Here is a 12,394-nt window from a genome sequence, read left to right as displayed (position 1 = left end):
AACGGCCAATCGGACATCCTCCGATACATACGTCACTGCACATGCGCGTTTAAATTCACTGAGCGCAAATTCTGTCTGTCATCAGAAAGTCGCTTTTTCCCCCGTGGCAGGTCAAGTCCCCGGCAGAAGACTTTGACTCTGGTCAACCGGAGTGTTTAATGAAGCCGCCCCACGTGTGTCCTCCTGGTCGATAAATACAAGCTCATTAAGGAAGCAGTGTTTTCCGTGACACGTGCTTCGTACGGAGCCAGCAGCGCCTTTGAAATGCCACGCTCCCCCCCATTGCATGGGTTTCAACAGAGCATGAGATACGATAGGCACTGCTTTCTGTCTTTGCAATAAAAATCTGTTAATACTAAAGTATCTTTGTGTAATCTTACTGTGTAGTTTTTTAATTATCAATGACATTAACAACAATGTACAAACAAACATGTAACTGACAAACATGTACTAATAGTGTGTGCGTGTGTGTGTATATATATATATATATATATATTCACACTCATACACACATCATCTGTGGAACAGCTTCCTCATAGTCTCATTTCAGTTCAGGTCCGGCTTTCATTTACGCTCCACACAGCACAAAGTATGTATGCATATATGAAAATATTGAGCTTGAACAGGAAGTGGATGCTGCATGAAGTGTGTCAATGAGCTACAACGTGGCTGGGTAAATAATCAACCCGGTCTTGAAGTTGTTTGGACTCGTCTCACACGTTGGTCTCTTATCTCCGCTGGCTGAATGTCCCTGCATCCGTACCGTGACGGTAAAAGGCTTGATCAGCTAACTGCTGGTTTATTTGACCTACTGAGGCTTTTAAAGGGATTTCCGTCACTTTTTATTTGAAACAAAAAGCTCTAAACTGTCTGAAATGATAAAGAAATAAAAGAAAAAATACTAACAAACACCAGAAACAGAGGGAAGAAGCATCCAGAGCAGAAACTTATGTTCATCATTACAGATCAACAACAGATTTGTAATTATTGATCAAAATGATTTTTTCGTGGACTACACATAAATTAAGGATATTACATCATCAAAGAATGTTGGGGATTGTCAAAGACTCTTAGACCAAGCCACAGCTCCTTTCTAGATTAGTTCATTTCTCATCTAATTTAATTTATCGGACCATTAAACTTTTATGTCTACAAGGTTTGATCTGAAGAAGTCAAACCAGCAGACCAAAAGTCAGCGTTTTTGGAGGTTGTAGACCCTGAGCAGTCATCAATGATGGAGAAGGGGACATCCAAATGTCCAAATTCATCATTTCTGCAAGACAACCACAAACACATTTGTGACCAACGCTTATTTGAAAAGATCGGCAAACATCTGAGCTGCTTGTGCTGCAGGGAAGTGATGGTTTTTAATAAAAAATAGACAATTCTATTTTTTATTAGGATGATAAAAATAAAAAAAAGCACACTGGGAAGAAGTGGTAAAAAGTCTGTGTCAGCCTCAGATATAAAGGTCTGTGAGGAACAAAACAAAGAAATAGAAAACATCTGTTTTTATTTTCTAAAAACCAGACTTTGATAACGCTCCGTCACAGGAATAATTTGCTCCAAAGGATGTTCTATCTCGCCGTCTGCTCACATGAGGAACGTTTGTGCTCCAGATTCTGACCAACACCTGAACAACTTCAGGACATTCTGAGGTAAAAACAAACTGTTGCTGTTGACGCTCAAAGCAGTTCTTCTGAACATGAAAAAAAGTTGCCTTTTTGCAAGATCTCACTTTTGCAATCAGTACAAACAGAAAAAACAAAAACCTTCACCTGTGTTGTAAGGGTGTGAGCTTATCAACCATCTCATCTACAAATGTTAACAGGAAGCTTTAACTGCTTCTCTCACAAAATATCTGAATTTAGGGATGGGCCAATATAATTTCTTCCGGCTGATCCAGATAACGGACATTTCCCCTGCATCTGTGGTTGATAGCCGACATTTGCAAATACCAATACTTAAGTGTCTACAGTGACACAAAGTTTAGATTTCCTTTTTGTTAGAAATGCACAACTTTTCTTTTACTGGACAATCACATTGTACTTTTGCTTTTTAACAGACAGCAAAGGATCTCATAGGAACAAGTATCCCTTTCAAACCTTCATATAAATATATCTGAAAGCATTCAGACCATGTATTGAATATTGGACATAACTAACCATAAGCTCCCCATTGATCTATTAGGAACAATGTCTATCTCTATCAAAAATAACATTTACCTGAAAACAGTCAATTACTGACTGGAAACATAAGCTTCCCAATCTATTAGGACCAAGTATTCATTTAAAAAATAAAGTGTTTCTAAAAACAGTCAGAAGAATATCTGTAGATTTTTTTAAATCTTTGACCAATACTGATAAACTCAAACTATGCAAATATCGTCCGATACCGATACTGGCACCAATATATCACCCATCCTATCTGAAATAGATTCCTGTCCTGTCAGGGATTTACCGATGGTGGGGCTCATGTTTGAGGGGTGGGTCAGCTGGACCCGTGTTTGACGTAATGAGAGGATGACGGATGGTCATCAGAAGCTCAGTTTTCTTCATGGAGTTTTGAGGCTGTGTGTCGGAGCGCTGGCCCTCAAAAGAGGAACTTAGCATGAGCAGGAGATGGTCATCGAACGGAAGAGACCACCAAGCTGCCGAGTAAGATTTAGAGTTTAAGCTCTGGAGAACTAAGAGACCGATCATCCAGGGGGCTGTGCACAGACCTGTCCTTGTTCAATTTTGATTTCACAATGATGTTTTAGATTTTAACAATGGTTCCTGTTTGTCCCAGTTGTCTTAATAGTGAACTTGAGGTCAAATTCAAAGTTCAGTATCAATGGAAGAACAACGGCGGGTTGCTTTTGGTAACTAGTTCCCTGGTTGTAGCCTACAGAGTATGACAACTAGTCAATGCTTTAACCTTTGAACAAATATTGTTCACAATGCTTTGCTTGAGTCCTTGTTTTGTTTTTAAATCCAGAAGCTTGACAGAAACTATATAAAAAAAACAATAATTTGATTTCTTTCCTGCTTTTTATTCCCTTACCTTTAAACTAACTGCTAAGAGCTGCAGTAAATGTGTGTGTGTGTGTGTGTGTGTGTGTGTGTGTGTGTGTGTGTGTGTGTGTGTGTGTGTGTGTGTGTGTGTGTGTGTGTGTGTGTGTGTGCTTGCTCGTTGCCTTGTATATTTTACGTTGTTCATTGTTTTGACATGTGTAAGGTTTGCTGAACTGTATCTGTCGGTATTTGCCTGTTTTGTTGTAAGTTGAGGACCCCCTTGAAAACGAGATGACACATCTCAAGGGGCTTAGCCTACAAACAAATACATTGAAATTGAAATTGTTTGGCTTCTATTGTCAGACAGTTTAGAATCGTCAGATAATTTGCAGACGACAGCATTTATTTCTGGGTGACTCTACATCTCTTTAAAGCTTTCTGGTTTGGCCCCCTCCACGACTCTCACCTCTCTGTCAGAGTAGCAAGGCCCGGCCCCCCTGAGAATGCGGCAGTGCCGGCTCTCACCAAAGTGCCACATTGAAGCACCACCCCCCCACCCTTAATGACAGCAGTGTGCACACAGCCTGCTGCAGCGAGCACACATCTGCTCCCCTCTCCTTTTGTAAAAGAAAACGCTGAAGTTAGCTCAGAAATGAAAGCGTCGTCTGCTTACATAGAGCAGCTGCTGCATTCACCAGCCTGCGGTATAACAGGAGTCTGGATGCTGATCTGCAGCCGCATCACTCAGCTTCTACCAAAGCCTTAGCTTAATGCTTTATGCACCTCTGAAACCACAAACCTCAGCTGCTCATTTCTGATAACCTGATGGGAACAACAGGTGATCAGAGGCCAACATGATGGTTAAAAATGGTGATTAGATGGTAAAAGCTGATAATATGAAGGTAACAACTGGTAACCTGATAACAACTCATAGTAACAGCTGGCCTCCTGGTATCACCTGGTGATCTGATAACAACTACTTACCGGATGTAATAGCTGGTAACCTGATGGTTAAAATAGTGATCAGGTGGTAAAATCTGGTGATCAGATGGTAACAGCTGATGATCTTAAGTTAACAACTGGTAACCTGATTACAATAATAACCTGATGGTAACAGCTGGCCTCCTGGTGGTATCAGCTGGTGATCTGACAAAAACTAATAACAGGATGTAATAGCTGGTATCCTGATGGTTACAAATGGTGATCTGATGGGTAAAGCTGGCGACCCAATGGTCACAACTAGTAACATGGTTGTAACAGCATCCCATAGAAGATTGAGGACCATCAACAATCTTTTCTGGATTTGGAAAAGGAGTGAGTGACTCCTCACTCTTCTCTCTAGGGGGGCATCCAGCCCCCCAGCCAAAAAAACCCTTTTAGCCGCTTCTAATTGGGATGTTATTTTGGTGAGGACTGAAAGGTCATGACCGGTGAGGGTAGGATCAAGAGCTGTGCCTTTCTGCTAAGCTCCTTTTTACTTTGAATACCACTGCAACTATTCACCTGTCAATCTCACAATCCAAATGAACAAAATCCAGGAACTACTCCCCTGAAGGTGGGTGCTGTCCACCAACCCGGAGAGGGCAAACCACCCTTTTCTAGACAAGAGCCTAGGCCTCCCACTTGGAGTTGCTAATTCCTGCTACACACTTGACTGCAAAACGCTCCAATGTTGATCAAACATCCTGGTTTGATTAAGCCAACAGAACATCATCTGCATAAACCAGAACTTGTCTTCTGACCCTCCAGTGCTAATGTTTGCGTAACTGTGGTTCCAAACTAGCACGGTTGGGTTCAGCTGACTTCTGTTTGTGACGGCAAACAAAGGAGTCCACACCTACTCCTGGGTGTAGACTCAGCTGTGGATTATTACATGAATTCGTACAAAGAGCTTCTGTAAAGGAAACTTTCCCATTCAAACCCGCCGGTTCTGAAAAGATGGACACCGGAGCAGCCGCCTAATTTCTCAAAGGTGCAACTGATAAAAATCTCACTCTGCAATTGTGCACCCAGCTGCTCTAAAGTAAAAAATAAAACCTGTGTGACACTGGAAGTTAACCTGCGGTTGGGGTAAGAACACAAAATAAGGCCACATCAGGGTCCAAATATTCCTGTAAGTGTGCAGAGTCGCACTGGCAAATGCTGCCATCACAGGGAGGCGAGTAGCTAGCAGTCCAATAAACAGAGTTTGTAGCCTCAGATGATGAGAGCAGAAAGGTTAAAAGAAAGATTAGAAACTTTTTTGTTAAGAATGATCCATAAAAAATGATTGAGACTTGGTCTGAGCACGTTTATACTCTGGTTGTGCGGTGGCGTGGACTAAGCGGTGGCACTTTCTGCTGCTTCATAAATGGAGATGACCGTTTACTTCCACAATAAAAAAGCTTTTATTGTGGAAATGCGGTTGTTGTATTTGAGCATCAATAAAACGGAGGGAACATTTGATAGCAAACAGTTTGAAGTGTAAACTTGATGACAGCTGAACAGGAGTCCATATGCGCTCAGTGGATACAAACGTTTTCAGGACAAATCCGTTTTTTCCTCGAATTAATTCTCTTCAGCATTTTACAAAAACAGAAACCGGTTCAGGTGAGGATGAACTGCTTTTAAAAATGTAACATTTCATTGTGCAGTAAGATGCCACATGGTGACAATTGTTTTTGACAAACTAGAGGAATGTTGAAAATAAAGAGAATGACAGTCTGAGGGTCTGGAAAATGGAGTTTATGATTTAATAACTGCTGAATTTGACTTTTTTTCCCTTGATTTTAATAAATTCCAGCTGTTGGTTTTAATGTGAATTTCATTGTGGTGTGAGGGAAGAAGCTGCAAGAGAGAGAAAAGGAAACATTCACACTTCAAAAGAGAAAGAGGTATTATCAATGAGGGCCTGATAATTACATAAAATCTAACGTTTTGTTGATAATATAGTGAACTATATGCAAGTGTTTGTGTGCTGGGGTTGTAAACCTGAAATCTCCTGTGATGTTTTCTGTTTTTTAATTTTATTTATATTTTTGACAGGGAATATCAACTTTTACATCATTGTTACATTGTTTCCAAGTTACACATCAATTTACATCAAATATATTTTCAGTCAGTAAATCAGAATGCGTGTTTTTGACCATTTTGTACTCTTCCCCTCTTTTTTATATGAACAAAAGAAAAACAGAACAGCTGTCAATCACACTCCTATCCAAAAAAAAAAGACGAATCAATAAAATAAACCCACATTATCTGTTATCTTGTAATAGAGAAGTATTTTATTGTTGGAATTAAAGAAGGTTTGGTCTATATATTTGACCCATTTTGCCCATCATCTCAAACCTTTATCTGTTTGCATCTTTATCGCAAAAGTTAGTCTTTCCATAACATAAATGTCATGTTTTGTTTTATACCAATGGCTGTAACCACTTTCTTGTCACTCCTGTGGTGTTTTCATGTCAAAGGCAGCGGCTTAACCAGTTTCCTGCCCGTACCATAACTCACTGCATTTATTGCAAAGACTGCAGGAGGACGGTGGCTGACAATCCAGCTTTAGCGACTGCTTCTAACATTTGAAAGGCGTTTCGTGCTGGTGTAAATGCGCTGCCTCTTCCTTTCAGCAGCAAACAGACAGAAGGATCAAAAGTGACTGTAAAACTGTGCAAAGAAATGCAATATGGGTAAAAATGTGTAGCTTTTGTCCCGCTGCAGTAAGAAAAAGTCAGTCTAAAGCTCTGGGAGGATCTCGAACTTGAAACTGGTTTAGGTTTTGATGAAGTTCGAGGCTTCCGTTCTCACAATCCGCTCCTGAAAAAAAACTGAATCGGTTTGTTGGCGCTTTATGTTCACTGTTGTGTTTTATTTTTTCCTTCTGCCCACACGGCAGGAACAAAAGCAGAGTCTGATGGTTGGTGTGTCTGTGCTTCATTGTAGTCTGTGTGAGTCATAAAAACACAACATAAATGTGAAGACGGTCTATCAAAGCAGCCTGATGAGCTGAATGGATCCCAGCAGAATCAGGTTGAGGGTTCACTCTTTTTAATCAGAAGGTCTGGATTTAGATTCATCAAAGCAGGAGCAGAATATTCTCACGCAGCTCACCTTCAGGTAAAACACCTGTCGGACTCTCAGTGGTTCAACGTCAGACAATATTTTCACGGGGCTGAAGTGGCCGTCTGAATTGCATATTTTTCTTATAGCTTCGTGTTTGTTTTGCCTTCTGAGGGTAGAGGTAATCTTCTTCAGTAAAATACCTGCAGTTGCTTTAAACATTATTTACTCACTAGATTTCATGTAGCTAAAAAGAAAAAGAAAAAACAGTCGCTAACACTAGGTTTGTCTGAACAATCATAAACATGCACAACTTCATTAGCAGCCTCCTCGTAACATTACAAAGCCAGTTCTGAATAATCTGCATTATTATTATTATTATTATGGTCTGTGGGAACAACTGTCACAATGAATCCATATTTGGAGGAAAGACTTCTGATTTATTTTGAAATCAAAGGCTCTTCTTCATCTCAGGATATTTTCTACAAAAAAAAAAAAAAAGAAAACTTTCTAAATACGTTTGTTTTTTGTTAACTTTGCTAGCTTGGGCGTTTGAATTTAGAAAATAGCGGATGGATTTTGGCCATGTGACCGAGCGGCTTGACATGTGGAGGGGAGACACCAGTAGTTTTACAAAATAAAACTTTCTTCAGACTCAGATTATATATAAAACAAAACAAAAAATGTAGGTTGTGTGTTGTTCTGTGCGGCCCGGTACCAACTGCCCCACGGAGCGGTACTGGGTCTCTGCTGAACCAGCAGAGAGGCCAGCCTGCTCCAATTCTCAGTAGATCCTTCTTCACGTGGAACCCAAGTCCCACTTTGACTCACCACCAGCTACAAACCATTGTTTGTGTGTTTTAACGGGGGTGTCTTCCATCCAGCTTCAAGTTTCTACAAGCTCATTTTGAAAGCAAACTGACGTAGAGTGAAAGCGCGAGCGGCCGGCCGGCCGGCCGGATGGAAACATTTATCAGCTTTCAGAGGATCACTAATGGTTTTCAGTTAATGCAATCACCGTTGAACGGGATAAATGATGTAAAACTCAGCTCCTAAACTGATTACACGCCGAATACGCAGCAGTTATGGAACAATAAAAAGCACTTGGAAGTAAATGCACATCAGCTACAACTGACATATCTGAGAACACGATCGGCTACTGCCGAGAACTGCGAGAGACATCGGAGACCCTCAGGGGAGGAAACTCGCACCGAGGAACCAGGGAGAGCTCCTTTTCATTCTGGAACCTGAAGCCACATCTGTAGGGGCTGGAAGGATGAAGGGGTGTGGGAAAAGTAAAGGGAACGTTAGGCATGTGACTGGACGGACCTCTGACTTCAGAAAGGATTGAGAGATTCTGCAGACTCTCTGTGCACATCAGGCTGCACCTCCGTTCTTTCTAACAAACTAACAGCACAGAACCAGAGCTTTATGGTTTGGTCCAGAGTTCAGGTCAAACCAAACACGCCTTTAGCGTACGGTGTTCACACTTGACCGTTGCTACCAGATACTAGCGCATGGACTCACGGATGGAAGAGGCTTGGCGTGAAGTGTCAAAGCGGTGCAAATCTCATGAATCTGCTCCAGGCTTTTTCCTTCACAGCTCTATCCCGATATGCACAAGACTGTCGAATAATTTCACCCAATTTCTCCTTCATGATCACTTTTTAAAACGCCAGAGTTTTAAACGCAGAAGCCCAAAACGGGGATATAGGTATGTTTACATTGACTTTTCTTAGAAAATTGTCACGTTTCCAAGCCTGGTGTGAACGTAGTATGAAGGAGAAATCCCTGCATGGACTCTTTAAGAATCACACGTGAAATATAAGTAAAGACTGGAAGGAAAATCCAGGTGTTGAAGCAACATCTGCTCCAGTCCAGACTCTGAAGAGGATGAGGAAGGGAGCTGCATCCTTCTGGACGGCAGCAGGTGATGCTGAACCGTTCTCCCCTCCCTATCACACACCTGAGCATGTTCCAAACACCTGCACATAGGTCTCTCCAACATTCGCCGTTTAGTTCATATGAGCCACAAACTGCAGAAAATGAGAGACGATCGAGTCTAACAGTGAAGCTTCGACAAAGCTGCAGACGTGGAGCTGGAGTCCTGAAGTGAACAAAAAACACAGCAAACATCTCCACACTCCAGCTTCACTGAGACCGTTTGGTAAAATTCTGATTCTACTGCTGTGAATGTGTAAATAAACAGGGATTCACACGTATTTCCCATGATTCAAAGCATCAGGACGATGTGACACCAGCGTTAAACCAGAGCAGTGAAGCGTCAGGGTTACTGCGGGTTAACTTCAGCCTCTGCTGAGTGAGCACGTTTCCAAACGCAGCAACCATCCAGATCTGCTGCACGGGGCTTCGACCTCAGTCATTTCTGCAGCTCTGACTGAGGCCTGCAGGTTCACAACGCCCCCCCCCCCCCCCCCCCCAAAAAACAAAAACATTTTATGTATAAATTTATCTCCAAATTTCAGCCACATCCTGTTCAATCACTTGCAGTCTGACTCAGATCCTCAGATCAGAGGCGGTGGGGGGGGGGGGGGGGGGGGTATGTTTCCACAGAGATAAAGCTGCATCAGCACCACTGGAGCCCCCCCTGCCTGCAGGAAACGCTGACACTGTTCCCACACTTCCACGCAGGTGACAGGTGGAGGCGGAGCCAGTCACGTGGAGGAAAGCTTGTTTTCATGGCGGTTAAAGGAGGAAACGTTTGCACAAGACTGAGCACGCGGGGTGTGAGTGGGGGTGGGGGGGACAGACAGCAGAAGCGGCGCGCGCCTTACCTGGGCTCCGGAAGGATGATCTTCTTACTCGCTCGCGCCGCGGGGGTGGACTTGCTCTTCTCCATTGCCATCAGATAACTGACATCGGCGAGCACCGCTTCCAGGTCCGCCATCTTTCCACTCACAGGGGGGGGGGGGGGGTCCAAACAGCCGGGGTTGTTTTTTGGGGGAGGGGGGGGGTCCTTTTACTTTCGGGAACCAAGAAAAATCAGCGTCCTTGCAGCAGACCGGACCAACATCCAGGACCGGAACCGAGCCTCAAACAACCATCACGTGAACAGGGGGAGGGGGAGAAGAGGAGAGGGGGGGGTCATCCAGAGATCGATCGGTGTTCGGGCCCAAAAATCACCGGTTCTGTAATCCCATTTAACGCAAAGCTACGGGAGTCTCAGGGGGCGCGTTCGGAGGAAGGGGGGGGGGGGGGGGGGGGGTTGAGGCCGCGACTTCCTCGTTTCACCAGACCAGAAAACAGCTGTCAGGTCGTCTGCGTGTCCGGGGGCGTCCCTGCTGCAGATGATTCCAAACGTCCCCGGTTTGGCATGAGTTTCAGATGGGGGGGGGGGGGTCCTTCAAATGTAAACAGGCAGTATTTTCAGTAAAAAAAATCGTGGGCTGGGGGGCGGGCTCCTCCGGTGTGTCCGGTCCCGCTGGTGTCAAACCAGCAGTCAGAGAGGGGGGGTTAAAAGAAGAGTTTGTTTTGTTTTTTTTAGGGGGGGGGGCTCAGATTTGTGCCTCTAGTAGTCTTCGGTTAGGCATCAAATAACGCGAATGTCTCGCGTGGGCTTTGGCACAGATGAGCGCGTGCAGGTCTCAGGTGAAGCATGAGCCTGGACTCGTGTCTCACATAAATCCGAGCTCCGGGTCGGTTCGTCCTGACGTCGGTTCAGGCTTCCTGTTCAGGCTGAGGTGTTCCGCGTCCGCGCATCCATCAAGACCGGAAAAGATGCAGATTAACACCTTGGGAGGTCTCGGCACCAAAATCCAGTCGGGGCAGATCGGCGGGATTAACTAATCAGAACCCGATCCCGCTTCCTCCGCTCGCGGGCTGGCTCGGGTCCCGCTGGCTCGGTCGATATTTGGGTTCGCCTGCTAGTTAGCCACACAACGCTAGCTAGCTAAATGAACAGCACTAGCCAGAACTAGCTAACCAACAGTGAAGCAGTTTGCACCTAAAACTTTGATGTGGGGGGGCGCCCTCTATTGCCGCTTCAAATCGCGGGAGTGCTAAAATGCCCCCCCCCCCGCCCCGCCGCCGGTCCCAACCGTATCCACTCACTCACTGACAGACGGGCTTGAGCTGCGCGCTGACGGACGCCGAGGCTAACGGCTGCGGCTCCGCTGCCGCCTCGTTTATGGGGAAGTGCCGCTGCGTTTCTGGCGAAGCAGCCCTCGACGGTCCAGCAGGCCCGAAAACCATCAGCAGCGTCCGGCAACATAATCCATGGCTTCTCGCTGGGGTGTCCCGGGCTCGATACGGAGGAAGGGGGGCGCGCTTCCCATGAGGAGAGCCAGAGCAGGGCTCCGGACTGAGGGACGGCTGTGACGCGGACGGCGGAGGGAGATGAAGAGCGGTGGTTCGCCTCTGCAACTTTTCCTGAAGAAACTGAACAGACACGGATTCCCGCTCGTCTTTGGTGGGGGGTTAGCCGTACCGTGCCTCCAAACCCTCCTCAGAAATATGAATTAAATAAAAACCGGTATCGAACCCCGATGGGTCCTGCTTGTCGGGGTTCGGGGAGTCCTGGTTCAGTCAGAGCGGCTGCCTCTCCGAGTGTTGCCGAGCGGCGATGTCCGCTTCCTGCAGCCGAACTGTTCGTTTTCCCGCAGTAACACGGCTCACGGTCAGCGCGAGCCCGTCTTCACGTGCGTGTTTTCTGGGGTTTTTTCTTCAGAACGGCGGCACCGCTGGCTTTGTGGTTCGACTTCCTCCCACTGCGGCGGGGAGAGGCGGGTAAAACGCGGAGCGGCTCTTCCTTTGGGCCGGAGCGGCATTGGGCTGTTTTCTACCGAAAAAACCTGCTTGGCGTTGCGGCTCTACGGAGAAACTCCCGCCGTTTTCGGGGTTTTCACTCCGACCTTCGACGAGACGACGCGACGATTGGCCGAATAACGGCAGAGAACACAACCAGAAATTCGCGTTTTCCTCCCTGAAACTGCACAGTCACGAAGCAGCGCCTTCCTACATTTATGTTAGAACAGTTTCTGTCAGATTGACCCAAAGGCACGCGGAGTCTGGCGGACGCGCAGCGCCGCCGCCTGGCCGGCCGCAGTACTGCACCAACACCGCAGAGGCAGGCCTGCAGACGCAGAAAAACTGGTTTAGGGATAAATATTTAACAAGTTTCACCTGAGTGAACGCCTGCAGCGTTTAAAAGAAGGAAACAAAAATAAAAAACATCGCCAATTATAAAAAATATATGTATAAAAAATTCCATATACATATATGTAAACAAATGTATCCAAATTTTGAATTAACATTTAACAATTACCTACATTTTTACAGTATAACTAATTAAGTATTTTTCTCTATATTTGTTCACGCTCTACGTGATTCCCACATAAAAAAAT

General features: G+C 45.0%; 1 protein-coding gene across 2 annotated transcripts in view; it reads right to left on the bottom strand.

Annotated features, from left to right (window-relative positions):
• grk3 (G protein-coupled receptor kinase 3) overlaps window positions 1-12,072 on the bottom strand; it is a 46,117-nt gene extending 34,045 nt beyond the window's left edge. Inside the window, exons 1-2 of one of the 2 annotated variants that reach the window (XM_023960439.1) lie at window positions 10,007-12,072; window positions 9,827-9,963 (exon numbers count right to left, since the gene is read on the bottom strand). In XM_023960439.1, the coding sequence (XP_023816207.1) occupies window positions 9,827-9,939 (113 nt within the window). In that variant the 5' untranslated portion in view covers window positions 9,940-9,963; window positions 10,007-12,072. Of the gene's footprint in view, window positions 1-9,826 lie in introns of both variants that reach the window. The other variant, XM_023960437.1, reaches the window with a different exon arrangement.
• Between the last annotated feature and the right edge of the window lie 322 nt (window positions 12,073-12,394).

Source organism: Oryzias latipes, chromosome 12 (assembly GCF_002234675.1).
Source record: "Oryzias latipes chromosome 12, ASM223467v1".
NCBI lineage: Eukaryota > Metazoa > Chordata > Actinopteri > Beloniformes > Adrianichthyidae > Oryzias > Oryzias latipes.
The sequence above is the reverse complement of the archived record's forward strand: the minus strand, read 5'-3'. Positions and strand labels throughout refer to the sequence as shown.